At 47.7% G+C, this 24,747-nt stretch overlaps 10 protein-coding genes across 10 annotated transcripts; 6 read left to right on the top strand and 4 right to left on the bottom strand.

The window, feature by feature from the left end:
- The first annotated feature begins 319 nt into the window (after positions 1-319).
- F5891DRAFT_1282086 (vacuolar membrane protein-domain-containing protein) lies at positions 320-1,982 on the top strand. The gene is made up of 5 exons (XM_041370518.1): positions 320-482; positions 549-637; positions 696-838; positions 889-1,156; positions 1,207-1,982. The coding sequence occupies exons 1-5, from the start codon at positions 402-404 to the stop codon at positions 1,814-1,816; spliced, it is 1,191 nt and encodes a 396-aa protein (XP_041219032.1). The 5' UTR covers positions 320-401; the 3' UTR covers positions 1,817-1,982.
- F5891DRAFT_1066733 (uncharacterized protein) lies at positions 1,983-4,584 on the top strand. The gene is made up of 8 exons (XM_041363114.1): positions 1,983-2,339; positions 2,397-2,572; positions 2,627-3,112; positions 3,164-3,546; positions 3,581-3,654; positions 3,704-3,931; positions 3,988-4,278; positions 4,330-4,584. Exons 1-8 carry the CDS (start codon positions 2,114-2,116, stop codon positions 4,356-4,358), a joined length of 1,893 nt encoding a protein of 630 aa, XP_041219033.1. The 5' UTR covers positions 1,983-2,113; the 3' UTR covers positions 4,359-4,584.
- Positions 4,585-4,648: 64 nt separating this feature from the next.
- Positions 4,649-5,855, bottom strand: F5891DRAFT_1196407 (uncharacterized protein; the record flags this gene model as incomplete). The annotated part of the gene is made up of 2 exons (XM_041368285.1): positions 4,649-5,596; positions 5,652-5,855. The coding sequence occupies 2 exons, from the start codon at positions 5,853-5,855 to the stop codon at positions 4,649-4,651; spliced, it is 1,152 nt and encodes a 383-aa protein (XP_041219034.1).
- Positions 5,856-6,140: 285 nt separating this feature from the next.
- On the bottom strand, positions 6,141-7,662 carry F5891DRAFT_773021 (uncharacterized protein). Its single transcript, XM_041373208.1, has 2 exons — positions 7,366-7,662; positions 6,141-7,316 (listed from the first exon to the last, which is right to left on the bottom strand). Exons 1-2 carry the CDS (start codon positions 7,573-7,575, stop codon positions 6,372-6,374), a joined length of 1,155 nt encoding a protein of 384 aa, XP_041219035.1. The 5' UTR covers positions 7,576-7,662; the 3' UTR covers positions 6,141-6,371.
- Positions 7,663-8,264: 602 nt separating this feature from the next.
- Positions 8,265-9,336, top strand: F5891DRAFT_1066739 (uncharacterized protein). The gene is made up of 3 exons (XM_041363115.1): positions 8,265-8,568; positions 8,625-8,767; positions 8,791-9,336. Exons 1-3 carry the CDS (start codon positions 8,404-8,406, stop codon positions 9,176-9,178), a joined length of 696 nt encoding a protein of 231 aa, XP_041219036.1. The 5' UTR covers positions 8,265-8,403; the 3' UTR covers positions 9,179-9,336.
- A 2,868-nt stretch (positions 9,337-12,204) lies between these two features.
- On the top strand, positions 12,205-12,968 carry F5891DRAFT_1196409 (uncharacterized protein; the record flags this gene model as incomplete). The annotated part of the gene is made up of 3 exons (XM_041368286.1): positions 12,205-12,363; positions 12,413-12,490; positions 12,534-12,968. The coding sequence occupies 3 exons, from the start codon at positions 12,205-12,207 to the stop codon at positions 12,966-12,968; spliced, it is 672 nt and encodes a 223-aa protein (XP_041219037.1).
- A 1,093-nt stretch (positions 12,969-14,061) lies between these two features.
- Positions 14,062-16,512, bottom strand: F5891DRAFT_1259051 (peptidase S8/S53 domain-containing protein; the record flags this gene model as incomplete). Its single annotated transcript, XM_041370111.1, has 9 exons — positions 14,062-14,275; positions 14,328-14,349; positions 14,406-14,673; positions 14,774-14,859; positions 14,917-14,992; positions 15,048-15,316; positions 15,372-15,544; positions 15,597-16,029; positions 16,087-16,512. 9 exons carry the CDS (start codon positions 16,510-16,512, stop codon positions 14,214-14,216), a joined length of 1,815 nt encoding a protein of 604 aa, XP_041219038.1. The 3' UTR covers positions 14,062-14,213.
- A 1,555-nt stretch (positions 16,513-18,067) lies between these two features.
- F5891DRAFT_1196411 (peptidase S8/S53 domain-containing protein) lies at positions 18,068-20,361 on the top strand (the record flags this gene model as incomplete). The annotated part of the gene is made up of 10 exons (XM_041368287.1): positions 18,068-18,490; positions 18,547-18,979; positions 19,033-19,205; positions 19,261-19,529; positions 19,579-19,654; positions 19,711-19,796; positions 19,852-19,861; positions 19,912-20,163; positions 20,220-20,241; positions 20,300-20,361. The coding sequence occupies 10 exons, from the start codon at positions 18,068-18,070 to the stop codon at positions 20,359-20,361; spliced, it is 1,806 nt and encodes a 601-aa protein (XP_041219039.1).
- A 1,035-nt stretch (positions 20,362-21,396) lies between these two features.
- F5891DRAFT_1282093 (uncharacterized protein) lies at positions 21,397-22,667 on the top strand. Its single transcript, XM_041370519.1, has 5 exons — positions 21,397-21,942; positions 21,992-22,012; positions 22,081-22,428; positions 22,480-22,556; positions 22,604-22,667. The coding sequence occupies exons 1-3, from the start codon at positions 21,574-21,576 to the stop codon at positions 22,324-22,326; spliced, it is 636 nt and encodes a 211-aa protein (XP_041219040.1). The 5' UTR covers positions 21,397-21,573; the 3' UTR covers positions 22,327-22,428; positions 22,480-22,556; positions 22,604-22,667.
- A 686-nt stretch (positions 22,668-23,353) lies between these two features.
- F5891DRAFT_1131278 (terpenoid synthase) lies at positions 23,354-24,722 on the bottom strand (the record flags this gene model as incomplete). The annotated part of the gene is made up of 5 exons (XM_041364646.1): positions 23,354-23,513; positions 23,572-23,837; positions 23,888-24,170; positions 24,223-24,397; positions 24,551-24,722. The coding sequence occupies 5 exons, from the start codon at positions 24,720-24,722 to the stop codon at positions 23,354-23,356; spliced, it is 1,056 nt and encodes a 351-aa protein (XP_041219041.1).
- Between the last annotated feature and the right edge of the window lie 25 nt (positions 24,723-24,747).

Here is a 24,747-nt window from a genome sequence, read left to right on the forward strand (position 1 = left end):
CCAAATAGTAATCAATAATAAACCCACCCCCTTGGTCGCAGCAAACAAATACATTTGAAATGCTCAACCTGTCGACGCCGCAGCACACATTTGACCTCGAATTATACGGGCTAGAATATCAATTCTACCTAAAAACAATGTTTGTAAATGAGTGCATGAAGATGCCCACATTCGTTGTAGCTACCTAGTAAATCATATGCTCAAGCGGAGTCCCAGTTGTTTCATACATGTGAAGCTTATTATTACAAAGGTTTTGTAACCGAAATCTTGTTCTCACCAAAGTGAAGTTACCAAAATAGGGCATACCAGCTGAGAAGGAGAGGAGATGACTCTGCCATCACTGGCACGTCCAAGAAGTTCGCACACTTGCGAGCAGCCACAGTCTTCCTTTTCAACCAGCCATGTTCTCTGCTGCACGTATTATCGACCATGATTTTCCTATGGATCGACGTTCATGTCAATTGTTTGGTCCGACTGCTTTGGTAGGTCAAAAACTCTTTCGTAGAACACTTTACAGGAGAGGTTCACAATGTCACATCATCCATCAGGTTGTCCAGGCGCTCATGGGTGTGCTCGTAATACTTTCGCTTGTGTATAAGAGGCATCGTGAACCACAGAAACGGCCTTGGAGAATATGGTTCGTCCTCGTCGCTTACAGTGATGTAGGAGACTACTGAAGCATTCTACGATCACAGGCTCTTTGATGTATCCAAGCAAATTGTTGGACAGATGTTTGTACACGGCGTCAACGTTCTGATTTCCAACCTTGGTTCACATCATAATGCCGGCAATGCCTGCACTTACTACTTTCTCAATGTTCTCGTCGATACCACTCTCGGTGAATATCAATGGATCTCACTCCTATCTTCAATGCTCACCTTTTCATAGGTGTTGCTATAATATACGTTGTGCATCATGGTCTCACGTACCTCTTCGCAAAGAGATTCCGCCTCAAAGGTTACGAGTCGGGACAATATGGTTCCCCACCGTTAATGTCGTATTGGGCGCGTCAGGCCGCACTTTACGTTGTTGCGTTGACGACGATGAAAATGCTTGTTGTAGGGTTGTTCACAGTGTGGCCAGGGATTTCGCAAGTGGGGGACTGGTTGCTCAGTTGGACTGCTATCGGTAGCGGCGATGCCTTTCAAATTATATTGTGTGTTGTCCTTTCTTCATGGTGATAACGGTCTCATCATGCCTTCGTAGTGTCATGGGTCTCTTCCCTATCATCATGAACATCCTTCAATTCTGGCTCATTGATTCCATTGTTAAAGCTTCTTCAAACTCAGTTGAATTTCTCGCCAATTCACCCCGTATGTCTGATGTGCATGATCGAGAACCGCTCTTTCGTGCGCCAGAAGATGACGAGGACGATGCTCATTGCGATATAGAGAATCCTCGACTCCCTTGCATAAGGATGTCAACTGGAGATGACGCAGAGACGATAGTTGCATCTGAAGAGTCCAAGGGAAAATACAGCGAAACCGCCTCTCCATTATCGATACCACACTCCACGTCTTCTCTGGTGCCGCACGATTATCCTCCAAGCATTGGAAGTTTGTCGTCTCAGAGCTCCCGCTCTCGGCACAAGTACAAGCGTTCTCCGCCATCTCCACTTGAGTTCCAAACGTCTCATATACCAGCAATCAACTCCCCCGATCCACCTCGATCGCATCTAACAGATGTGGACAACAGCGCATTGGAAAGAGAGGATTATGATGAACAAGTAGCGGATGAGGAGCGGGCTGGCACACGGAAAGAACAGACCAAGGGTATTGTCGATATGGTTTGGCGCCGTACGCTTGGGAGCTTGTGAAGCATCGGTTTCCTTCTCATCATCCCACATTCATTCATCCATTCATTCATCATGTATGATTTCCATTCCGCTGCACCACCCATTTGTATCATATGTTCGCGGATTAATATTACATAATATTAGAGCGTTTCGCTCATAAGATTCACTTTTCGACTTGGCGCTGGATATTTACACGCTCGCCTTACGTCAGGCGTGTCACACTGGCAGCAGAATTCCCTCCATACACGCGTCCCTTACTCGCTTCTCACTGTTTCTCGTGCAAATCTTGAACAGATAGATGTCATATCCCTAGAAATAATGGCCGTAAACATATCCTCAGTCTCTATAGAACCTACCCTACAACCAGATGGATCCACGAGTGGCAATTTCACCCTAGAAAACATCCTCGGAACGAACCACGAAGCAGTTGAACACCCACGGCTCAAGGAAAAAGATTCAGGCGATGCTACCGAGCCCGGTCATGGATGGGACGAAGAATCAGCTGTCAGGCCTGCTGCGGACGGGTTTTGCATCGAATGCGAAGGTATGTGGTTGATAGGAAGTGATCGTACGGATGAGGTCGAGCTTACCGCCTATATAGATCAGCCTGCTCAAGTTGTGTGCGATACATGCGTGGATAATTACTGTGAAGTGTGCTTTGCGGCGCAGCACCGGAAGGGGTCGAGAAAGAAGCACATCGCAAAGCCAATCCCAAGTAGCGCCAAGTCCAGGTCGGTGCAAAATGGTGTGGCGGAGGATGTCAAGAAAAATGGGGAGGTACGAATTTTTCGGCTTGACCGTGGTGGATCCGATACTTACTTCTGTACTCAGCAAGAAAACGATGTTGATATGGATGACTCTGATGAAGAACTCGACCGTATATCAATCGAAGCATCCAAGGCGCCCGTCTCTACCCAGTTACTAGGCGCCCAACCTACAATTGGATCCAAAGTCGGCGAGTGGTTCATCGACCGTTCGAAATACATCCCTCTTCGACTCACGTACGGCGAGCGCAAGTACCTACGCCTTCTCGATGCTGCACTTCAGGTATCCGAGTACACAGATAAGATTGACACGCTGGGCTTTGGACTTTCGAAGCCGAAGCGTATCGTGCATCAGATTCGCGAGCTGTGTGCGATTCTATCAGGCCTCGTCCTTGCCGCGGACTACAAACAGGGCCAAGAATTGTTCACTGACCGCGATTTTCAGTCCAATGCGGACTTCTACCAGACTATCTTTGAGCTCGGTCGGAGACATAAAATCATGAACCCAGATAAAATGCGCACGACGTATGGAAAGTTGATCTATTTGTTACAGGTAAGCTCTGAACTTCACAGTCTCTGTCTATGCAAACACTGCTCTCCATAGGACAGCCAGTCCCCGGACGTTCGAGACATGCTCAGCTTTTCTTGCGTCAAACCCATCATATCTGTGTACACCGTTCTTGAAGAAAAAGATGCTCTCGACATGTTACGAGATGATCTCATCATGGTTGCCACGCAGGAAATCTATTCTGAAGGGCGCTCAAAAAGAGAAGTCCAGCGGGATATCAAAAACAAGGAGCGCGCGATTGAGACGCTCGCTTCAAAATACCAGCGCTCGGGGTTAAATCAGGAACAAGTTCGTCAATGCATATACAGCATCGGCGATAATCACGCTTTCTTGCGGACGAACCGAGATCCCTGCGAAAAGATGATCACGTACTTGAAGCAATATTTCCATCCAACGCAAGCAAAAGATAACAAGTCTAGGTTTGGCAATACGAAGTGGCAAGCAGGGCGCAAGACTTAGTCACGATCATGCAAAACAATACGCGTATGTCCTACAGAGTCTTACCTTATGGCGGGAGATCCTGCATGGTTTGTCTCTGAAGGTGTTATTGTTTGTCATGTTAATTCTGTTCGACAGATATGTTCCGGTTATGGTCGCTCGCTGAACAGGACTTACTTGCGGAGAACGTACCTTACCGGCTGAGGGATACCGGCCAAGGGCTAAATCGTGTGCAAGCAGCTCCCAAAACCTTCCGCATGATGCACACGATCCTACACCGTGCGCAACAAAGCGTGGGAACATGGATTGGTTCGTCCGCCATCCACATGGGCGACCATAATGTGCCCAACGCACTCATGTTCATCGGTACGTTTTACTGTCATAGCGCCGCCCGTGTCTTAATTTAGACATGCTTCGTACAGATAAATATTCCCAGATCTACCGGATCCTACTGCCTATCTGTAATACCCTCTCACAGATACCCAGCCTTACGGAAAAGCCTGCGCTACGCTCCTACATTGAGGATGACTTCGGCTCGATAGATAATTGTATGCGCGAGATCCTGTGCGATTTCTTCCAGCATGGCTTCGATGGTTCTGGAGCCGATAACTTCTTTGACGCGGGAAGCTGTATCGACGGCCGTTTGACCAGCGCATGGAATTGGTGTGCACAACTGGAAAAGAAGAGGTATTTCCCTGTGTTTTTACTCACAGGTATGCTTGTTATAAAACTTGATGACTGTTTGTAACTGACTGCCTGCACAGGATTTGTTGGATTCGATGGTGATTGGTAAGGGTTGGATATATGCTGTTCCATCTGATTGTTATCTGTTCTCGGTTAAGTACCGGTGATCTTTGACTTGCATAGCTACGCATTGTGTGCGTCCCTAGGCCTGTCAATGCCTCACGAGTGCCCAAAAGTATATTGTTTCCCTCACCCTATGAGTATCATTGCAGTGCAGATCTCGATGGTTCATAAGTACCCAGATACAAATACATGTGATCAAAACATTTCTATGGTCCGGCCATTTCACTATTGAAAGAAAACCAGCTTTCAAGCCTCTCGTGATCATCCTGTGAATCATCATGTGGCCATAAACTCTACCCGCCTCAGAGCTGGCCAACCAGACACTTCAACAGCAGGGTAGTCGTCAACTTGAGTTGCGCTGGGCAATGATAAATGAAGTTCCTCCAAGTGCTCGAAATTCGGCATCAAAGGGAACAGCGCATCCATTATATCATGCGCCACGCCATCGTGATTATGGAGTACTGGCGAGCGGCTGATTGTGAGAGATAGCGACTGCAGTGATGAGCTGTACTTTTTCACGATGGTAGAGAATAACCGGCTGCAGTCTGTCAGTCGTGCGGGCCCACGACTGTGCTTGACAGTCAGCGAGCGGACACACGGACTGGAAACATTCGTGATGAAGGCTTCCGCAAGCGCAGGGGTACCGCCTATCTCCAGCTTCTCCAGATATGGGAAGAGGGATTGTGGAGTATCCCATATACAGCTAGTAGGAGGAAGCTCGATCTTGAGCTCGATCACGGGTGATTGCGAAAGCACACGACATAATGATCCAAGGACATTAGAGCTGATGAATGCGGATATCTCGGCGCTTCGCAAGTGTTTGAAATGCAGGGGTGGCGTGTCCAGGCGGTCACTGTTGTAGCTGTAGTCTTCGACGTGCAGATGTTTCAGGAAGGGTGCATCGCGCGCTGCGTGCGCAAGAGCAGTTTGGATGCAGGAATCTTTGCAATTGATGTATGCGGGGCCCGAAATTTGCAACCTTTGCAGTGTTTCGGGAAATAGCCGGATCCCTGGGTGTATAGGTTCCTGAAGCTGCATCGTTATGGATCGAAGGAAGGGGAAGACGTTACAGTCTGCTCGGATGGTGGCCACACCTGCGAGGAAGTGCGAGGCGCCGCTGTATAAAATCCGCACACGCCTAGCATAAGCGTCAAACGTTCGCCACTCATGCATAGGGGGACATTGAAAACCCGCGATACTCTCTGCGCTGAACTGGTATTCCACCTGTAGGATACGTCAAAATTATACCAGTCCAAACCCGCCCAAGAACAATACGTACCCAAAGTGTTAAAACTTTTTGGGGCAGAAGGGGAATGAAAGGACAGAAAAGGCTCATCCGCTTCCACAGGACATCCAAAGCTTGGTCTGAGAATGCCTTGCAACAACGTGCAAGACATGAAAGGGACTGCCTATCATCCTCTAGCTGGGATGTGATTTCTGAGAGAATCTCGGAAATGTAGAGAGCGCGAAAACTTGAGACCATGGCTAATCAGTCAAACTCTTATCATGTACTTGTTGGGAGGATAAGTTGGGGTTGGCGAGAAGTGAGGAAGAACTGGGGATGTGAGTCAATACAAGACCAGGTGTTTTTGATACTGGTACTATATCATGGGTGCGAGTGTCTCATATCGCTCGAGAGTGACGCTCACCCATTAGTAAAGTCCATGGATTCCTGTGAATACAATGAATGCAAGTGGACATCATACTTCGCGGGAAGACGGGGGTTTGTCACCTAGATGTAGTAAGCCGTGGGCCTTTCTTGTGGGATCGTATAGTCAGCAGCACCACGCATGGTCAGCGGTATCGTCTCATAATAGCTTGCCTTGCACTTCCCCCTTGACGCACCGTTCTCACCAACACTCCCACACTGCCACAGTCTTCTCATGTTCTACACTCGCATTAACAGTAACCTAACACCTGATCAATACGTTATATATACTTCCTAAAATATACAGCACCGGGCGCCCCTTCAGCTCTTCCGTATAAAACACTATATCGCTTAAAAGTCAAGAAGCTTGAGAGATGGCCATGTAGGAGACTCAAATGTGAGCTCAGGCGCTAGATGAACGTAGCGATTATGTGGCAACGATAGGTGTAGAGTCTCTAGTCGACTGAAACTTGGTGCGAGTGCGTAAAAGGCATCGAGGACTGCTTGGGAAAGATCGTACGGGTAGCCCGGGGTGGACGACTGACTGAGTGACAGCGAAAGTTGCTGAAGAGTATTGCTGTATTTATCCGCAATACATGAAAGAAGTTGGCGGTAATCCGCAACGCTCGCGGGTCCTCTTGTGTGGTTGATACTAAGCTCCTGAAGATTCTTGCTGGCAAGATGGGATATGAATTGTTCGGCAGAAGCCGGAGGACCACAAATTTGCAACGATATTAGAGCGGGAAAGACAGGGGTTGAAATATTCCACTCCTTATTTGGGAGTGGTGGAAGCTCGAGTTTGAGTTGTGTGACAGGTGCTTGGGAAAGGATGTGACATAGAGACTGTAGGAGGGTGTAATCGAAAAATGCAGATATTTCGACAGCTCGGAGATGAGCAAAATGGAGAGGCGACAGTGATGACTGGGCCACAGAATAGGTATAATCTTCGATGTGAAGATATTCTACCAACGGCGCATCGCGAGCTACGTGTGCGATGGCCATTTGGACGCGGTCATCTTCGCAGTGTACATATGCAGGCCCGGATATCTTCAAAGAGCGTAGCGAGTCTGGGAAGAGGTGGCCTTGCATATCAAGGGGCTCGACGAGTTGAAGAGACAGGGATCGTAGCAAAGGGAATACAATGGTTTCGGAGCGTATGCGGGCTACTATTTGGTGACCATGCGATCCAGAATGTAGTCTGCGCACTCTGCGGGCGTAACTGTCAAATACCCTCCATTCTTCTTCAGGCGGGCACTGGAACTCGGCAAGGGTCACTTCGTCAAACTGACTGTGGTCCTAAAAGTTCTTGAGTATGACGTAATGGCTTCAAGGATTTTATGCTCACCCATAAGAACTTCACGGTCGGCGGTAGGAGGGGAATGAATGGCGAGAAAGACCGCACTGAGGACCATAGTACACTCAGAGCAGGTTCTGAGAATGCATGACAGCAACGAGCAAGACGTGCTAGCGCTTTCCTGTCATCCTGAAGGTGGTATGAGATAACAAACAAAATCTCTGATATGTAGAGCGCATGAGGAGATGCCATTTGAGCCATGAATACTGATGTTCAATTGCAGTTGTGCTTGATACAACTGAGCCATTTTATAAGAGCGAGAACGGCCGGGATCCGCTCGTATGACACCTGCATCAAGACGTAATTGATGCCATCCATTATTCTTGGTGCTAGTGGTAGTCCGCCGTGGATCCTGTAGGAGTGAGATGGTGTAAATTTAAAACGGTGCTACCCAAAGACATCCGCAGCATTGGTAAACGGTCGGGTATGAAGAAGGCTGATTCGGGCGCTGACGGCTTACGTTCAAGTTGAAAAGTTCGGGGCCCCGGTCATGGTGTCGATTTGCCGTCATGCCGAATACATTTTTTCATAGTCCGCTGTATTTCTTATTTTCTAACAATAATATAACGTCGCTCGCTGTGTGGGCAAAAGAGAGCTCAACGTTCAACTACCCTTCATGCTATTCATTGTCCAATCGGTGTTACTCTCAGATCTGTCCAACGGCAGTGTTGATCTTCAACGCGGTGTTTTGCATGTACTAGGATATACAACGATGAATATGGCGGACTGTGAAAATTGCATGCGGCATAACGGCAAATCCAACCATGAATAAAGATCCCCAAAGATCCAGCATGATGGTATGTACCTGGCAGCCCCAAAAACTTGGAGCCGGGATCAGATCTTCTATGTGGCACCTCGTGGCACTTCTACGTCACGTACTTCTACGTCACGGTTCTAGTATGCTACGTAGCACTCTATTAATATCGTCCATCCGTGCAATCCCGATCAAATCATGCATACGGTGTCGGTGTCACCACCAAAGTACTAAAGTATCAAAGACATGCCACAAGTTGCCCATTCAACTGAAACATGTCACTTCTCAAAATACCTCTAGTTCTCTCATCAGCTATCGCAGTCCAGGTAGCAGTCACTCCTCCTCATTCTGCATCCGACAAGGAATTATATCATAATGGTCGGACCCTGATTCGTCTCTCATCTTATTTTCGTAAAATGAGACCCTCGCAAACGATAGCCGTTCGTCCGAATTCTGCGTATTTTTAGGAGATTTTCACTGAACAAGGTTCGCTCAGGGGTTGTACTGGGCGGGGGCAGTGGCTGAAATAACTGCCATCATTGCTCGCCACATCGATTCCTCAAAAATACCATCAGTTTTACGAACGGCATCCGAAGCTCTGAGCACTCTCACAGATGTGCCTATTACTCCTTCTTTCTTGTGGGCTCTAGCCTCGTGACTAGCGGTGGATTCATCCGCTGGCTCTGCTACCGAACCCTCGGTCGCTATTTCACGTTTCTGCTCAGCGTGCGCCAAGACCATCGACTTATCACCACCGGTCCTTATGCGATCGTTCGGCACCCTTCTTACACAGGAATGATGATGTTGTGCCTTGGAATCATCATTCTGCATGGCTCTCGTAACTCATGGTTAAGGGCTTCTGGTGTATCAGCAAGGATCCCTGGAGTGTTACCGGTTATCGCTGGAGCTTCCATTTTTTGTACAGCGGTAAATTTCGCATTATTTTCAAGAATGAAGAGAGAAGATAGGATGATGCATTCTGCCTTCGGAGAAGAATGGGAAGCGTGGGCGAGAAATGTGAAGTATCGGATTATACCTGGCGTGTACTGAAGCCGTGTGTTGAATGTGACCACATCAAGCGTCTGTTTAAATTTCGATAGGCTCGAAAGTCTTGTACCCTAGTACTTCGTGTATGATTAGTATTTGCAGTTGGTTTGTGTGGCATACCAAGTGACTTAGAATCAATATACAAATAGTTTGAAGCTGTACCCTCAAGCAACATCGCCCAGGGCTATGCTACTTGGCTGAGACTGCGTCTCACAGATATTTAGATGTGACCAACGATTCACTATATTATGTAGTACAGCAACTGGCAGCCATGGGTCAATCATACGTGAGTATTAAAAAAGAGGTGGGCCGACAAACAACAACCCTCTTGAAAGCATCCAAAAACATACAATGGTTGGCCGAGTGATCTCATCGGATGATCAAAAAATCAGTAAGCAAGGGACCTGATGCTGAATAACTGCTGGATAGTATCCGCGTGCGAAGTATGGAGCCAAGTCAGAATTTTTACGAAAACGTGCCATCCATCGTGATTCCAGTGGGGAAGATCAAGATTCGACATTTTAATAGTCTGCGAGGCTGGCTATTCGGATTGTGTATCTGAAATGCAACTATTGCTTGTGGGGGCTCGGAATCCGCCCAACGTATTATGTGTGAATTATCCTCCTGAATCCTGACCAAGGAGTAACAGTTAAAGTTAAAGATGGAACCAATGTCCACATCTGCTTTGTAAGAACATGTCCAGTCGGATGGTCTTTCCGACGTATACAACTGGTAGTGTTTGGTCGGTGCACGTATCACCGTGTCGTATCTTATGCGTCGTTGTTACAGAATCCTCGCTTGTAAGAAGATGTTCCTTTGGTCATTGTTTCGAATCGATACGGGCGGTAACACAACAAAAATGTTGGAGAGGACGAAAAGGGATACTCGTCAGTGATGACGGCAAACTTGTGCACCAATTAGAAATCAGTACTTACTAAAATCAGACTATTCGTACGAGGATCTGGAAGCCTAGCCTAGGTCCACTATCTGGAAGGGTTATATTTGCAATGGGTTTACTCAGCCATCAAATAGAAGCAACACTTCCGCAGGAGAGTGGGTAAAGGAGATAAATATCGCCACCACGAGGAAGCAACAAAGAGCGACGAACCTTCGCCGACAAGACGGAGGCTTGGATCATGATGGACACATGGAAATTTCATAGGAAGGATTTGCGGGTCGTCCGCGTCATGCATCATGCATCATGTCTCGGCTCTGCTCTCAGGCGGCAGCCTAAACCTAAACTTGCCGCAACTTCTAGAATTGACTACAGTTACAAGTTAAAGTGCTGAGGGCTCAATATTTAACGTTTGACATCCAGGAATGCATAAGCATGATTAACGAGTGAATAACCGTGAGTCACTAGTGGCGAGAAGGAGGAGCTGCAAGCTTAGAGGTTGAACATATATATTGATGCGCACAAGAAACTACGCAGGCTTGGAGCAGACATACGAGCCCCAAGATCGCCACAAACAAAATAAAACCAAGCATAGTTTCTCCGACAATATACCGGGGCCACTGCGCTTGGCTTTGTTTGGTCTGTTGTGGCTGTCGGATGCCGGGGGCTGTCTTCTTACACACCCGCTGATCCGGGTAGCAGTTCTGGAACTTCTGCGCAAGACGTGTAACCGGTTCCTTCCGAACTCCTTCCCAGTGACGGCGACTGGGCCGATCTTCTGGATCTCTTGCGTGACAATTTTGGAGAGCCACGATGTCGAGATTCGAGAAGGCTGTCGACATTGCCACGAGCAAGATCAAGGGAATCTCTATTTACGCGTGGCATTGATGTCGTGATGTCGATGCAGCTCGCTCGCCATACACAAGGCATGCATGTCCTTGTCCACCACAGTGGCGAAGGCATATGAGAATTGGTGGACATCAAAATACACGGCGGTAACTTCGAAGCCGTCGCGGCGTTCCCACTTACCAGATCCATGAAGTTCGACAACTTCGAGATCCTTAGTAATGGGAGATTTCAAGGTCTTTCACAGCTGGCAGACTGCGCAGGCGCAACTCGGAGTTCAATCCGTGTTCTCACTGTGTTGTAGGGATACCTGCAGACATGATTGGCTTTCTGTGTTTCACTGCCACCCGTCCGACATCTCGTGCATCCGAGTCTCACGTTCAATTCTGACACGTCCCCACGAACTTTTTACATGTTGTGAGCAACAGGTCGATTGAGACCTTGTTTTATCACTTTCACATGCATATCCATGCTCATACCCCTCAGATGATTGATATACAGGAATTAATTTGTTCCTCATCAACGAACGCCCAAAGTTAGCTACATTTGCTGGCAATACCTTCCGGAAGTGAGTGTTTTCATATTGCGCTCGTATGAACAGTTCAGGCTTAACTATGAGCAGGGACGTTGAGTCAAACACTGCGCCATGCAAGAATCACCGATTTGATACCAAGATCTTCGTTAATCGGCCCGCCAAGAGCCCCATGTCCGAATCAGACTCATGTCAGGATCATATATCCTCTACGCGCTGATCCAGTATTTCCAAACAAGACGTGAAGCCGCCCTCGTGTCTCATCGATGCGAAGAGTAAAGCTCTTCGCATCCGAAACACGCTGGGGTGGTAACCCTCCAACGGGGGTAGTGCAGGTGGGTATTTTCCACCATTTGCAAAGTTTAGTCAGTAGAGCCTCCGGGCGAGGTGATCATCATTAGGTTGACACCAGCTTCCGTCTGCCAGGCACATTGCCAGCTGCGTCAGGCTAACGCGGATACATCCTTCTTATTTGTTCTCCATTCTCTCTACTCATACGGCCCGCACGACAAAACTTTAAACACATCGACCAATTAGACTCGCGTGGAAGAATCAAAGATGTCAATTGTCACCTGGTGTAAATACGGTATATCCGCTCCAATCAGATTGGGTAGGAACCTCCGTGCTGCCTCAAGACTGGTCAGTGACAACGCATACATTCAATCATTGGCAGGTAACTTTTTAAATTACCCGCCCTGCCGTACTCCGCGATAGATTCTATAAAAGTAACCAAAGGGTCAAGGGTTCTTTATGAAAATGTCCCTTCTCAAAATCCCACTCATTCTTTCGTCTGCTGTCGCTGTGCACGTGGCGCTCACTCCTCCACACGCCCCATCGAAGAGCGAGGTCGTCCATGATACCTTTAATGAGTGGGTCATCATTCAGCACGTTAGATACGGGCTCCCGATCTCAAAGGTACCTGTTTACGATTGTCCACAATCCTCTTTGATGGAACTACGCCCAGATAGTTTACTGGGGTATTTCTTTGGCAGAAATAGCTCTCATCGTGTCTCGTATGACGGACCTCAAAACACTTCCTAGCGTAGGTGCAAAGCACAATCGGTCCATTTCTTCCAAGAATCCAGGACGTGCCAATCACGCGTCCTTTCATTCTCGGCACCGCACTTGTTGCTTCAGCGGGATACCTCCGCTGGTCGTGTTTTCGAACCCTTGGTCATTTCTTCACATTCGAGCTTACTGCTCGCAAGGGTCACCAGCTTGTCACGAGTGGACCATATTCGATCGTACGCCATCCCTCCTACGCAGCTGCTATTCTGCAGTATATCGGTGTAACGGTCTTGCACGGATCTGCGACTTCGTGGGTTAGACAATCAGGGGTCTTAGATCTCCCTGGAGTGAAACTGGTTCTCCTGGCATGGTTGTTGGAGAGAACGATTACGGTGACAAGCCTCGTGCGCAGGATCAATCAAGAGGAGGAGGTCGTGAAGTCAATGTTCGGAGACGAATGGCAGAGGTGGGCAAATGCGGTTAGATACCGCATCATACCCGGCATCTACTAAACCCAGTCCCCACTCTGTCGTGAAGGCTCATTATGATAATATGCAACATTTTCAACGAATCTTGTGTAGCTCTCCGATCATATCACATATTCTTTCACAAATTTGACCCGTCATAGATTCGTATCTCCTTACATGGATCCGATTTTGCTGATTTTTAGGATGATGTAGTGTGGTGTCGGAGCAAACCCAATCAAACTCAGGGTCTACCCCGGATCCACAATTTGGTCATGTCCTGTCACGCCTCAACACAGTAGCAGCATAGTCAACTTTCACTCTCTGAAACCATCGCACTCAAAGTGCGCGCATCGCGAAATGCTCGAAAATGGTGAATACAGCAGTATATTGAATATCGCAGTTCAACAAGACTGACGGTGACGATTACTGTAATCACACTGATCATACTAGTGTCGCTGATAGGCTGCTGAATAGATTTGATGTCCTGCACTGTAGTCCGCACTAGGTGTCGCCGACTCGGAAATTCGTATTACCGCGAATTGGTGCAAATGAGGGTTTGTACGAAGGTTGCGCTTTAACAGAGGGTCACGGTGTCCCGGTGTCCCTGTCATGGTGGCTGTGCCACACAAAGTTCCTTCCTGCCCTTCGGTAAGTAGCCGTGATAATTTGCTTCAAATGAGACCGTGCTAGGTCCTGTGCACGCCGACGTATGGTATAGCCAGCTACTGCCAATCGGTTTTGAGCCCTCTTTTTTTCTGACAGCCTGGATAGCGGCCGTAATGTTGACCTCGCGAGGGTTATCTTCGGCCTTTGTTTGGGTTACCTTCCTGTAGTGTGGTGAATATTAAAGAGAATGATGCAACGCGATGTGACGGGAAACTGACATCTGCGAGACTCGAGTAGAGGATAGATGTCGTGTTGAACCACTCGTGTACTGCAACATCTAAAGATTTTTTGGTCTACTTGTATGAAACACCATTTCTAGGTACTCTGCATATGCCTGAATTTGTTCAATGCCAATCGAGCATGAGGTTGAATTGTAATGAACTGTGCAATCATTGACATGATGGTGGATGCACGATTTCTCACTGATGTCCACACTGTGTGAAGCAAGTTGCTTACAAGCTGCGGTCCACGATTGTAGGGGAAAACACTACGTGCACTTTCCTGTAATTATTAGTCATTGGCTTCAGCGGAGGGCCTCTCTCGTAATGGTACCGTTGTAACCTTAACTTATTCATGATGTACACAGCATAGATACATCATAGATGATTTATTCATCTACTCTATTTAGGGCAGGCTTAAGACCAGTGCTAACAATTTCTCGAAATTGGGTGTCCCAAAGCCTGAAACTGCAGGTATTGTCAGCGAAATAAGAAATCACTTGCCAAAGCATGCACTCACCAGGATCCCAGCCAGTCGTGGCCTGCGCGCGGGCATTAGATCAGTGTCACGACTTGAGAGTATGCAGATATGACATACATTGAAGCCCTCAGTTCCACATCCTGGGTTGTGGCCCATGGTGATATCATTTAGCGCGGAGTACCCAGCGGAGTACAAGAAAGGGTTGAGGAAGCCGAGGGGGGATTTGAAGGCAGTAAGGCGTGCGTCATTCAGCATGGATACGAACGAGGCAAATGTGGGTGAAGAACAGGATGTGCCGTCAACGGGTGTCGTCTGGCCCTGGTAGACAACAAGGAAGTTCACTCCCTGGGCTGACACATCGGGATAGGCCTGTATGGATGTTAGCCTTCGGATCTTCACACGCTAAAGAGGTCACTTACGCGCCCTTCGCTGCAGATAAACAACTCGATTAATGTACACTAATAGGAGTAGCTCAATGTACTTACGGAGCGTAGAGACCCTCGTAGGTACCAGGAGCGAGTTTTGTTAGGTACTCTGAGACAGCAACTTCTTGGTAGGCTGGACGAACAAACTGTGGGAGCGTGTTAGCATTCCAGTAGGTGTCAATCATAGCCGTCAAATTCCTCACATAGTTACTGAAACCACCACCGGAAAAGGATACAGCAGTCTCTGGGATATTGACAGTGGCGCCCACGGCCGTCACACTTGATTCGATCATTAGTTGTTATATTCCTCTCCTTGATCACCAAGATCACTCACTATGGACAGGAAGCGGGAAAAGCGGGCAAGAATTTCGTGACGTTGAGCCCGTCATTGGAGTAGCACATCTGTGTGGCAGGGTCTGGATTGCCGTCACCAACACCAGAATCACCAGAGGAGAACAAGATGGAAACTCCACGAGCACCGAGAGCTGCCATACCAGCGCAGACACGGGTTGCATAGGTGAACGGGACAGTTTGCTCGTCGTCACCATAACTGGTAGAAATGGTTTGAGGAAGTGAAGGCTGCGAAAGAACGTAGTCGAGCCACTGGGGTCATAGACATCAGCACATTAGAAGTTGGATTATAGTGACCCAAGCTTACGTATGAGTATGGCTCATTTGTATCAGTCGCCGTGAACACATCAGGGTCAAAAGGGGGCTCGCCAGCAGTCGAGTAAAACGTTCCAGGAGTGGGCCATGTGAGTCCAAAGCCAAATTGAGTGTCAAGGTTAGCTTCAACGCCTGCTGCCGCATAGGTCTGATTGTTCAATCCACCTGTGAAACAAATCAGTAACATAGCTACCGAGCTTTGAGTGCAGCATAGTACCGTTAACGGAAACGAAAGTGTAGTTTGAACCGTAAGCAGATGGGTTTTCAAGCTGGAAGAATTGTTGGAGGTCCATGTTGTTGGCATACTGGTCCAGGTAAGCAGTGAGACCCATCTTGTTGCCGCTCGTAGCAGATGTGTTGTAAGCTACTGAATTATATAACTGCTTTAAGCATGAAATCGTGATCGAGCTGTTGCAACTTGCATCAACCTGATTGCCTGCAGGTCCTGTGATCGTTCCACTAGATGTGCTCAAGACTGGAGCTTGCACCTGGTTAGTCCAGTGCAGCGTGCTCTTGAACGCCTTGAAGCGAGCGAACATGGTCGTTGGCTGTATAAGGTCAACATGATCATGCAAGATCTCTGGGAGACTGTAGCTCGTGGTGCGGACGATGCTCTCTCCGGTCTCAGCGTGCTTATAAACAGAATAGGTCTAGATATCCAGGAATCAATGGACTGTAATCTCTGGAGACGATATTGTTTTGCTCACGGTATCCAGCATTTCTTCGGCAAGGCTGACTGGGACACGAATAGTGACCCAATCGTTTGCAGATGAACGAAAGAGACTCTCTTCTGCTAGACCATATGAAGCAAGCCATTCGTTGACAATGTCCAAAGATTCAGGATGGGGAGCCATGAGAGCATCAGTCTCCTCCTTGGACAGGTGCGCTCCATAACGTGAGTGACTAGGGTCGCTCACCTCCCAGAGGTGCTGCTCGAGCTCCGGGAACTTGGGCTGAGGTAAAGCGATCTTAAGCTCAAGCATATGGTGCTTGGGCGCAGAAGTATGCCTGGACCATCCGCGGGGTATACCATAAATGCTCTCTTTCACCTTGTGCTGGCAGCCCTTGAAGGGTACTGCTGCGCTAGCAAGAGCAGCCACAAAGGGGAGCCCGAGCAAAGAGATAAGTCTCATCGTCAGTACGAGAAATGCTTGCACTCACGAGAACCTGACAGTGTTATATGCGATAATTTTGGCGATCCCGTGTGACGTTAGCCGATTCCCCAAATGATCATGCTCTCAACTCGGATCCTCAGGCCTCAGTCCGCATGCATTGCTGAGAAAATCGGTTTGATCCACATGCATTCTCCCCGTGGTACTGATTTGATTGGACGACTGGCCCATCAGGCCGTTGACCGTGATAATATAGCTGTGATATAGTACCCATTTCAAGCTGGCAAGTTGCAGTCAGAACGGCCGAGAGGCTTGCGGGGATGAGTTCTGCCCTGTGAATTGAACTTCTTAATGACCAGGCATGCGAACGGCGCCACCGGTACCTGTAATTATATAATATATTCTCAAGCTGTCAAATATTCCTCCCCATAGTTACTGGGCGACTACTCATCCGTAGGGCTCAAATACCGCGGGATACAAGCGGAATAGAACAGAAAAAAAGACAGAAGTTCGTGCTATACTTCCCACGATTCAATAGCCATCAGAGAACTGATGATCATGATGCGGCCGTAGTGATGGGTTCTTCATTTCAGTTATATTGACCCTCTTACGACAATGTAAGCGGGGCATGAGTGTCAGGGTATGTGTTGTTCACTAATCATCGACATCCATGACTGTCGACGTTCAACGCAACGTTGGACGTTTACATTTTCAAAATCTCAAGCTTCAAGCTGCGAGCTGCGTCGTGCCGCCTCGGCATATTCTAATCTCAGCGCGCACTGCTGTTCGTCACAAATAAAATAAAGTGCTCGTCAATGACAACTCATTTCAATTATTTCTATCCGTCATACTCGTAAGCAACATGCTACTCAGCAACGGTTTATGTCGTCAGTTCATTTTTTTGAGCATGCAGGATGAAATGAACTGCGATAAACTGTCAAGTAAGGTTTTGTGTGGTGTTCTGTCGCGGAGAGTGAAACATCATGACTTCACCGACCGTGTCAGTGTATATAAATGAGGCTGTATACCTTACCTCTCGACGACGCTAGGCGGACAACGTCGGGCCCACGATCAGCACACACAGTACTCATACAATGTCAATCACGTCAAGTGATACAGGTTTATGGCTGTTCCACCCGTGAAGAGCACTCTTCAACAAACACCTTGAGTTCTTCGTTGCGACGCAGTGAATATACTAGGAATCCCTTGTGTGTTGGCGGAGGATCATGGCAACTTTAAGTCTTTAACCACACAATTCGCGCCACCCCAACCGTATGCTCTAGTACTTCATATACATGACAGGCGAGTTTCAATGGTATATTTCTCCGAGATTAGCCTGAGCAATCAGGTAGAAGCAAATTAATGGGCCAAACATAATGTTTCAGGTCTATCGACACGTATAACAAACCCTTGTCATTTGCCAGCTTAGTGACAGAAGAACATCGGCGCACAGCCGGCCACGTCAATCAAACCATCGAATACGTATTCCATTGTCTTGGTTAATGTCGATCTCATTATATGCAAGTACTCGAGAAATTATCGTGAGTACCAACCCACTTTGTGTTGTGCACTGATGATGAAGTTCGTCACTCTGCTTGTGTTTCCCTTCGCAGCTGCTCTCGCTAGCACTGTACCCTTCAAGGGCTGCCAGCAAAAGGTGAAGGAGAGTATCCACGGTCCACCCCGCGGGTGGTACAAGCATGCTCCCGCACCAAAGCACCACATACTCGAGCTCAAGATCGCTCTTTCTCAGCACAGGTTCCCGGAACTCGAGCAGCACCTCTGGGAGATAAGTGATCCTAGCCACGCACGTTACGGGGCATACTTGTCGAAGCAGGAGACTGAGACACTCATGGCCCCCCATCCTGAGACTCTGGCCGTCGTCAGCGAATGGTTTACCTTACACGGTCTTGCAGAAGAAGAAGTTATCCATTCATCCGCACGCGATTGGGTTACTATTCGTGTCCCAGTCGGTCTCGCAGAAGAGATGTTGGATACTGTGAGCGAGGCAATGCCACCTTCGGAGATTACAATGCATTGACAGTTTATTTCTAGACCTACCATGTTTATAAACACGCTGAGACTGGAGAGAGCATCGTCAGGACTACGAGCTACAGTCTCCCTGACATCTTGCACCATCATGTTGATCTTATTCAGCCTACGACCATGTTCGCTCGTTTCAAGGCATTCAAGAGCACACCGCACTGGACTAACCAGGCGCAGCCTGCGGCCCCATGCCCGCCGGGCGAAACGATCACGGGGCCTGCAGGCAATCCCGTCGATGCGAGCTGCAACTCTACGATCACCCTTTCTTGCTTGCGACAGTTGTATAATGCAGAGAACTATAAAACAACCGCCACAAACTGCAACAAGCTGGGTATCACTGGTTATCTTGACCAGTATGCCAATAATAAGGACCTTCAACAATTCTACCTGGCCCAAAATCCTTCCGCTTACGGTTCGAATTATACTTTGGTTTCTATTCATGGTGGGTTGCAGTCCGGACTTCGTCGATAGCCATCTTATTCATTTGCTTTACAGGCGGAAAGAACAATCAGAGTTATGAAGAGGCAGGTTTGGAAGCCAACCTTGACACTCAGTTTGGTTTCGGACTCGTATGGCCCACTCCCGGAACGTTCTATACAACTGGTGGCAAGCCTCCTTACATCCCCGACCTGGTGACACCGAATAATACAAATGAGCCGTACACATACGTGCGTTCAGACCATCACGATTGCGATTGAATGTATTAATGACTAAGATCTTCAGTGGCTTGAACACTTACTTTCACAGGATGATATCCCTCAGACAATCTCTAGCAGTTACGGTGATAGTGAACAAACTGTCCCGTACACCTATGCGACCCGTGTTTGCGCTGGTATGGCGTCTCTCGGTGCTCGCGGTGTTTCTTTGTTGTTCTCTACTGGTGATGGTGGTGTTGGTGATGGCGATTCCGACCCTGCCACTCAGTTTTGTAAATCCAATGATGGGCGCAATGTTACAAAATTCCTACCGACATTCCCCGCTTCCTGCCCATAGTGAGTGGTATTTCTAATCAAAGAGTACAGCGACCGATTTGGACCACAGCGTGACTGCTGTTGGTGGTACTATCAACATCCCAGAGACTGCCGCGGCTTTTTCTGGTGGTGGATTCAGCGACTATGTAAGTAATCTCTGCCACATGAAAACTTTCTGACCCATACATTACAATTGTATAAGTTTGCTCGTCCTGCGTACCAGGAGGCTGCTGTCTCTGAATACTTAGCGATGCTCGCTCCCGACACGTTCAAAGGTCTCTATAACTCGTAAGTCACCACAAGCTGGCGAATGCACAATGCACAATTGGCTCATCATCTCTAGGACCGGACGTGTATGTCGACTCCTCGACTTGCGTAAATCTTATGGAAACCGTTTTTCTAGGCATATCCCGACGTGGCAACACAATCAGAATACTTCTCTATCATTTATACAGGTCAGGAGACTCCAATCGGTGGTACATCCAGTGCCTCGCCCACCTTTGCCGCATTTGTATCCATGCTGAACGACGCACGCATCAATGCTGGAAAGACTCCTCTTGGCTTTTTGAATCCATTGTTATATTCCACTGGCTACACTGCATTAAATGATATCACCCAAGGGAACAACCCAGGATGTGGAACTCTGGGCTTCAATGTAGGTCATGTCTGCACGCCTTCAGGTCACATTGCTGATGTGATACCTGTATGCAGGCCACTGTTGGATGGGATCCTGGTGAGTTCATGAAGGCAAACAGAGTTATGACGTGTCTACATGCTGATCATACCCGTAGTCACTGGACACGGCACACCCAACTTCGAAAAATTGAAGGCCTTGGTCTTGGCCTTGCCTTAAATTAAATCCACGCGAAATCCATTTTGGTAGATAGGATCTACGATGGATGTACGTGCATCGTATACACTCCTTCACTCCTGTAGGGTTTTCACCGAACAATTTCAATATATAAGCGAGAAAAAATTACGTACTGAGCGGTTCAAGGCAGTAACTCGGACCGACGCTACATGATGCAATGGACAACAAAACAAGGTCATTCGGAGCAGGAAAGTGATGTTGTTTTAATCTTTCATCTCCGCACTCTTCTCGAGGTCTTCCCAAGTATTCCAAAAACCGGCACAGAACAACCACTTCCGAAAGAGCGCGAGTACAGTTATATATAGGCCCATCAGAGCGTCTAATCCCTTATTCCGGCGTCCGTGCGATCCATCACCACGATCTACACGAATCAGTATTTCCAACACTCGCAGGCAGGCTGTGTCACTCGTATTGCAGTCCCTGGTGTTGTACCGATAGATATTTCGGACCTCCGAGTATAAGGTTGACTGTGATCATCGGTGATGCTTGCACTTGTCAGCCTGGACTTGAAGCTTGGGGTCCGATGGTAGCTCCCGTTCCCAAGCTCCTTGAGGCTTCAACGTTGCCCGTCTTAACAGCTCTTAGCAACGACGAATCACTAAATTATTGGGAACGTCCGGGAAACGGCTTTGGCGGCTGGCTCTGTATGGAGATTAAACGCTGCTCCATGGTGGTGAAATAGCTCGCGATCCGGCGGTGTGTGATGATATAGTACGGTCTTGTCATATCAAATACTCGAATTTTGTCTTCTTGAGCCCCACTACGAAGATATCTACAGATACATTAAATTTCAAAATTTCAAGTATGAACTAATTCAAATCAGATCAATGTCGAGACAGGCAGGAGACTCGGAGCTTACAATAACGGACGGGAAATATCAATCATGCACTTCATGGTGGCAGCAGGCACAAGCTTGTATGGGAGGTGATAGACTAGAACAACGTTGATTTTACATAATATCGATAGGCCAAAATCATTTGTTTATCCTTAAAGCACTTACTACTAGTCACAAAGCTTAAGGCGCAGCACAACTTCGGGATCGAGACGTCATATCCACTGTCATGGTAGGGAATCGTCTAATTGCTGTGCATGTGAGTAGTTTGTTTGGCAAGAGCCTCTGATCCAAACGAAATCCTTGAAGCATTGACGTGACGGCTCCGAGTCGGAGTTTGACGTGGTACTTCGGTTCAAATAATGCTACTGCAATGGTACATGCTCAGTCCTGCAGGCCCGTCCAAGCTCTCTGCTATCAGATTCTCGTCACCAAGCAGAGTACATTCGATCAAGATATTTCCCACAGACGTGCAGCCTCCAGATATCAAATCATATCATCGCGTACTAAGTGCAACTATTTTTCATCATCATGCTGCATGGTATAGAGATACCCATATAGTCGGCCGCACAGGACCAGAAGCGTACTTTCTTGATGTATATGTCAACGCCTACCCCGTGGGCTCACTGGTGGACGCGAAGCAAAAGCTCAAGGCACCTAATGCACTCATGCCAACCGTCATCCCATACGCAGGTGGTGTAGTGGAATATGCAGTGAACACGAGCTCTGAGGTACTTTGAATGCCATTTATATCTTTTCTTTTCCAACCCAAACTCTCAGTTCGCGACTCGTTCAACGATTGTACGTGGAGACTTTGAAATAGTATCGTGGCAATATAAAGCGATGATGTTTCAGATAGCCCACCCAAGCCAACTACTGATTCTCCCCTACTCACCCATTCCTCTGTTCCCCTCGTGCCTGCCTTAGACGCTACAAAGAGTAACGACCCAAATGCTCTTGCGAGGAATTTGCTGGCGCTCTTTCCCAATGCGCCCTCCCTTTCCCTCGTCACCCGCCTTATGTTCTGCCTCAAGCAACCTAATGATGATTCGAACCTCCCGGAACTTCCGCATCTTTACTCCGACCTGAACGAGGAAGAAGTTGATATCGATTGAGATAGTGCATTCCGATCTTTGAGCCATCCTGTAGTGGATGACATTTCATCAGAGTAATCGCATCGTTTTGCAAAAAAGGTCTCAGAGGCCGTCGGTCCCAGGGTACGTCTTGCAAAATCAATCCCCACCTGAACCCATTAACTCGTTTCGTAGGACGATGCACAGTCATATCTCATTGCAGGCATTCTTGCTCTGCTTCACAGACTCCTGAATTTCTACAGGCTTTGATCGTAGGTCAATTCTTAGGTGCACAGTACTTGTTTTCACACTCTTGCAGCAAGCGCTCGAACCCGAGATGATATTTGACCCGTCAACCTTAGATGAAGACGCTCTATTCACACTTTTGGATGCATCTACGAATCCCAATATATCATGGTTGTTGAAGGCGTCGTGGTTTCTTAATGTCTTACCGCTGGCAGTGCTGATCAGCTTGCAGAGATAAAGAGCGAGGGATTCTTACATGCGAACACAGCAGTCTTCCTTGCATATATCGTAACGCGCTCCTGCACAGTAGTGCTACCTGGGCATCTCGTCTATTCGTCGTTAAATTTTCCTCTTCATTCACAGGCTCACTCACAGTCATGACGGAAGTTCCTGTAGAGCGTCAATTTCCATTCCCCATCAGCCAGTTCCGTCGAATGCGTAGGTGAAAACCGTGGAATAACGAAAGCAGTGATAATCCACAGTCAATGTTCGTTTCAAAAATAAATTCGATAAATTCGCTCTGGTCGGGGGCTTGGTGCGTGAATGCTGTTATGATACCTTCAGCCTGATCGGATCCAGGGATCAGGTCTAGGAAGCACTTGGTTTTTTGCTGATAATGCAACGTTCGCTTCAAGTTAAAAGACACATAAATTCTATAACAGGAGAGAAATACGCTCTAGTGGGAGGCTTGGTGCGTGAGTACCGTTGTAATACATTTCTGCTATTTACAGTAGACGAAGGACATAACAAACGAAAGGATTCAGAGAGGCAATATCACGAGAATACATAAGAACATGTAGACGAATGGCAGCTAACAGATGATCTAGGGGAAATGGATTGAAACATACAAAAAACCCGCTACTGACCGCAGCGGCAATCGGCATGGTCCTTCGCCACCCAGGATGCTGGCTTTGCTGTGGACCTTTGGCCATAATGGGACGAGCCTACTTTCCTGTATCTCCGCAGCCATTGTGCCAAAATACCTGCAAAATAATTCATCGTAAATGACAATTCAATATATCAATGGGAAATTCTTAGGACCTTTGATCGTCGAAACTCCAGCAATAATTTGCTCGCACCCAGTTTCCTACTCCATCAAGGTACTCCTTGACTAGGATGTCGGTGGAAGGGCCCCATGAAGGGATGTTCGCAAGACCGTCGATAAACCTTGTCTTGAGTTTGGTGTGATAGGCGGCTGCCCAACCCATCGCACTGCCTATGTCGAGGCCAAACTCTACCATGACAACGGTTATCAACGAATTATAGTCGGTTCCGTCCGCTTGTTCTTTATTGTACGAGACCATATCCTATTAAAATCGTCAGCATACTCGAAACCAGGTCTTTAGTACGACTTTACATTGTCGACTGTAATCAAATCTGCAGCACATTCAAGCATATCCACGACGGCAGGATGGTAGTACACTTCATCAGGGAGATTCATCTCCATTCCACATAGTGCGAACCAAGGTAACATGCCACCTGTCTCCCGTCGGTACTTAAAATGGTCATCGATACCGAGACAATGTCCTTGTTCGCGGTCACTAGCTTCGACAGCTACTGCACGAAGGTATGTCGTAAAGCTATCAATGAAGCGGGGGTAACAAGTCGTGCTTATGGTCTGCATCGCACGAGCCGAACATCTACACAAAATTCAGAATCATGCTCAGACAAGCACCAGCAGAGGGTACTTACTGTCGCATCATTTCTCCAACGATGTATTCACCTTCTGGTCGTATCTTGTAAGGATTGTGTAAGGCATCGATGACGATGTCTACTATTCCTTTGGCACCTGCTGCAGTGCTTCTATCTGTGACCTCGTCTACAACGAGTTGCACATCCAGTACTTCGCAACCGACTCGGAGATGTTCTACTCGGCAAGAATAAAGTCAAGGCTCAGTAGTGTACGCCGGTGGTTGGATACTAACCTCCTGATACAGTGGGATGAGCCAGTGCTACCGCGTAAGCTATAAACCGATACGTGTCAACGATCTTCAGAGGTAACATCGTGAATAGCTCCAACCTAAATCATACTTGTCGAACGCTTTCAATAATTCTGGATCCAAAGTTTCGAAACTACGAAACCAAGCACCAGCTTCGATTTTCACAGCTTCGTAATGAGGGTTGACTGCGCGAGGCCATGGCCAGTTGGTCATGGTATCCGGGAGGTAAATCGTCTTTGGGCGAGCATCCATGACCTCTTCAAGTTATTTCTGATGA

Source organism: Suillus fuscotomentosus (genome assembly GCF_016647785.1).
Source record: "Suillus fuscotomentosus strain FC203 chromosome Unknown F5891scaffold_99, whole genome shotgun sequence".
Classification (NCBI taxonomy): domain Eukaryota; kingdom Fungi; phylum Basidiomycota; class Agaricomycetes; order Boletales; family Suillaceae; genus Suillus; species Suillus fuscotomentosus.

Bases quoted from the DNA above. Each gene is read 5' to 3' on its own strand.
- F5891DRAFT_1282086 (XM_041370518.1), top strand. From the start codon at position 402: ATGTTCTCTGCTGCACGTATTATCGACCATGATTTTCCTATGGATCGA. The intron at 483-548 runs GTAGGTCAAAAA...ATCATCCATCAG, and splicing joins TGTTTGGTCCGACTGCTTTG to GTTGTCCAGGCGCTCATGGG. The intron at 839-888 runs GTGAATATCAAT...ACCTTTTCATAG, and splicing joins TCTCGTCGATACCACTCTCG to GTGTTGCTATAATATACGTT.
- F5891DRAFT_1066733 (XM_041363114.1), top strand. From the start codon at position 2,114: ATGGCCGTAAACATATCCTCAGTCTCTATAGAACCTACCCTACAACCA. The intron at 3,932-3,987 runs GTACGTTTTACT...TGCTTCGTACAG, and splicing joins CAACGCACTCATGTTCATCG to ATAAATATTCCCAGATCTAC. The intron at 4,279-4,329 runs GTATGCTTGTTA...CTGCCTGCACAG, and splicing joins CCCTGTGTTTTTACTCACAG to GATTTGTTGGATTCGATGGT.
- F5891DRAFT_773021 (XM_041373208.1), bottom strand. From the start codon at position 7,575: ATGGCTCAAATGGCATCTCCTCATGCGCTCTACATATCAGAGATTTTG. The intron at 7,317-7,365 runs GTGAGCATAAAA...AAGAACTTTTAG, and splicing joins CGACCGTGAAGTTCTTATGG to GACCACAGTCAGTTTGACGA.
- F5891DRAFT_1066739 (XM_041363115.1), top strand. From the start codon at position 8,404: ATGTCACTTCTCAAAATACCTCTAGTTCTCTCATCAGCTATCGCAGTC. The intron at 8,569-8,624 runs GTTCGTCCGAAT...AGGTTCGCTCAG, and splicing joins GACCCTCGCAAACGATAGCC to GGGTTGTACTGGGCGGGGGC.
- F5891DRAFT_1282093 (XM_041370519.1), top strand. From the start codon at position 21,574: ATGCTACTGCAATGGTACATGCTCAGTCCTGCAGGCCCGTCCAAGCTC. The intron at 21,943-21,991 runs GTACTTTGAATG...CCAAACTCTCAG, and splicing joins CAGTGAACACGAGCTCTGAG to TTCGCGACTCGTTCAACGAT. The intron at 22,013-22,080 runs GTACGTGGAGAC...AGCCCACCCAAG, and splicing joins TCGCGACTCGTTCAACGATT to CCAACTACTGATTCTCCCCT.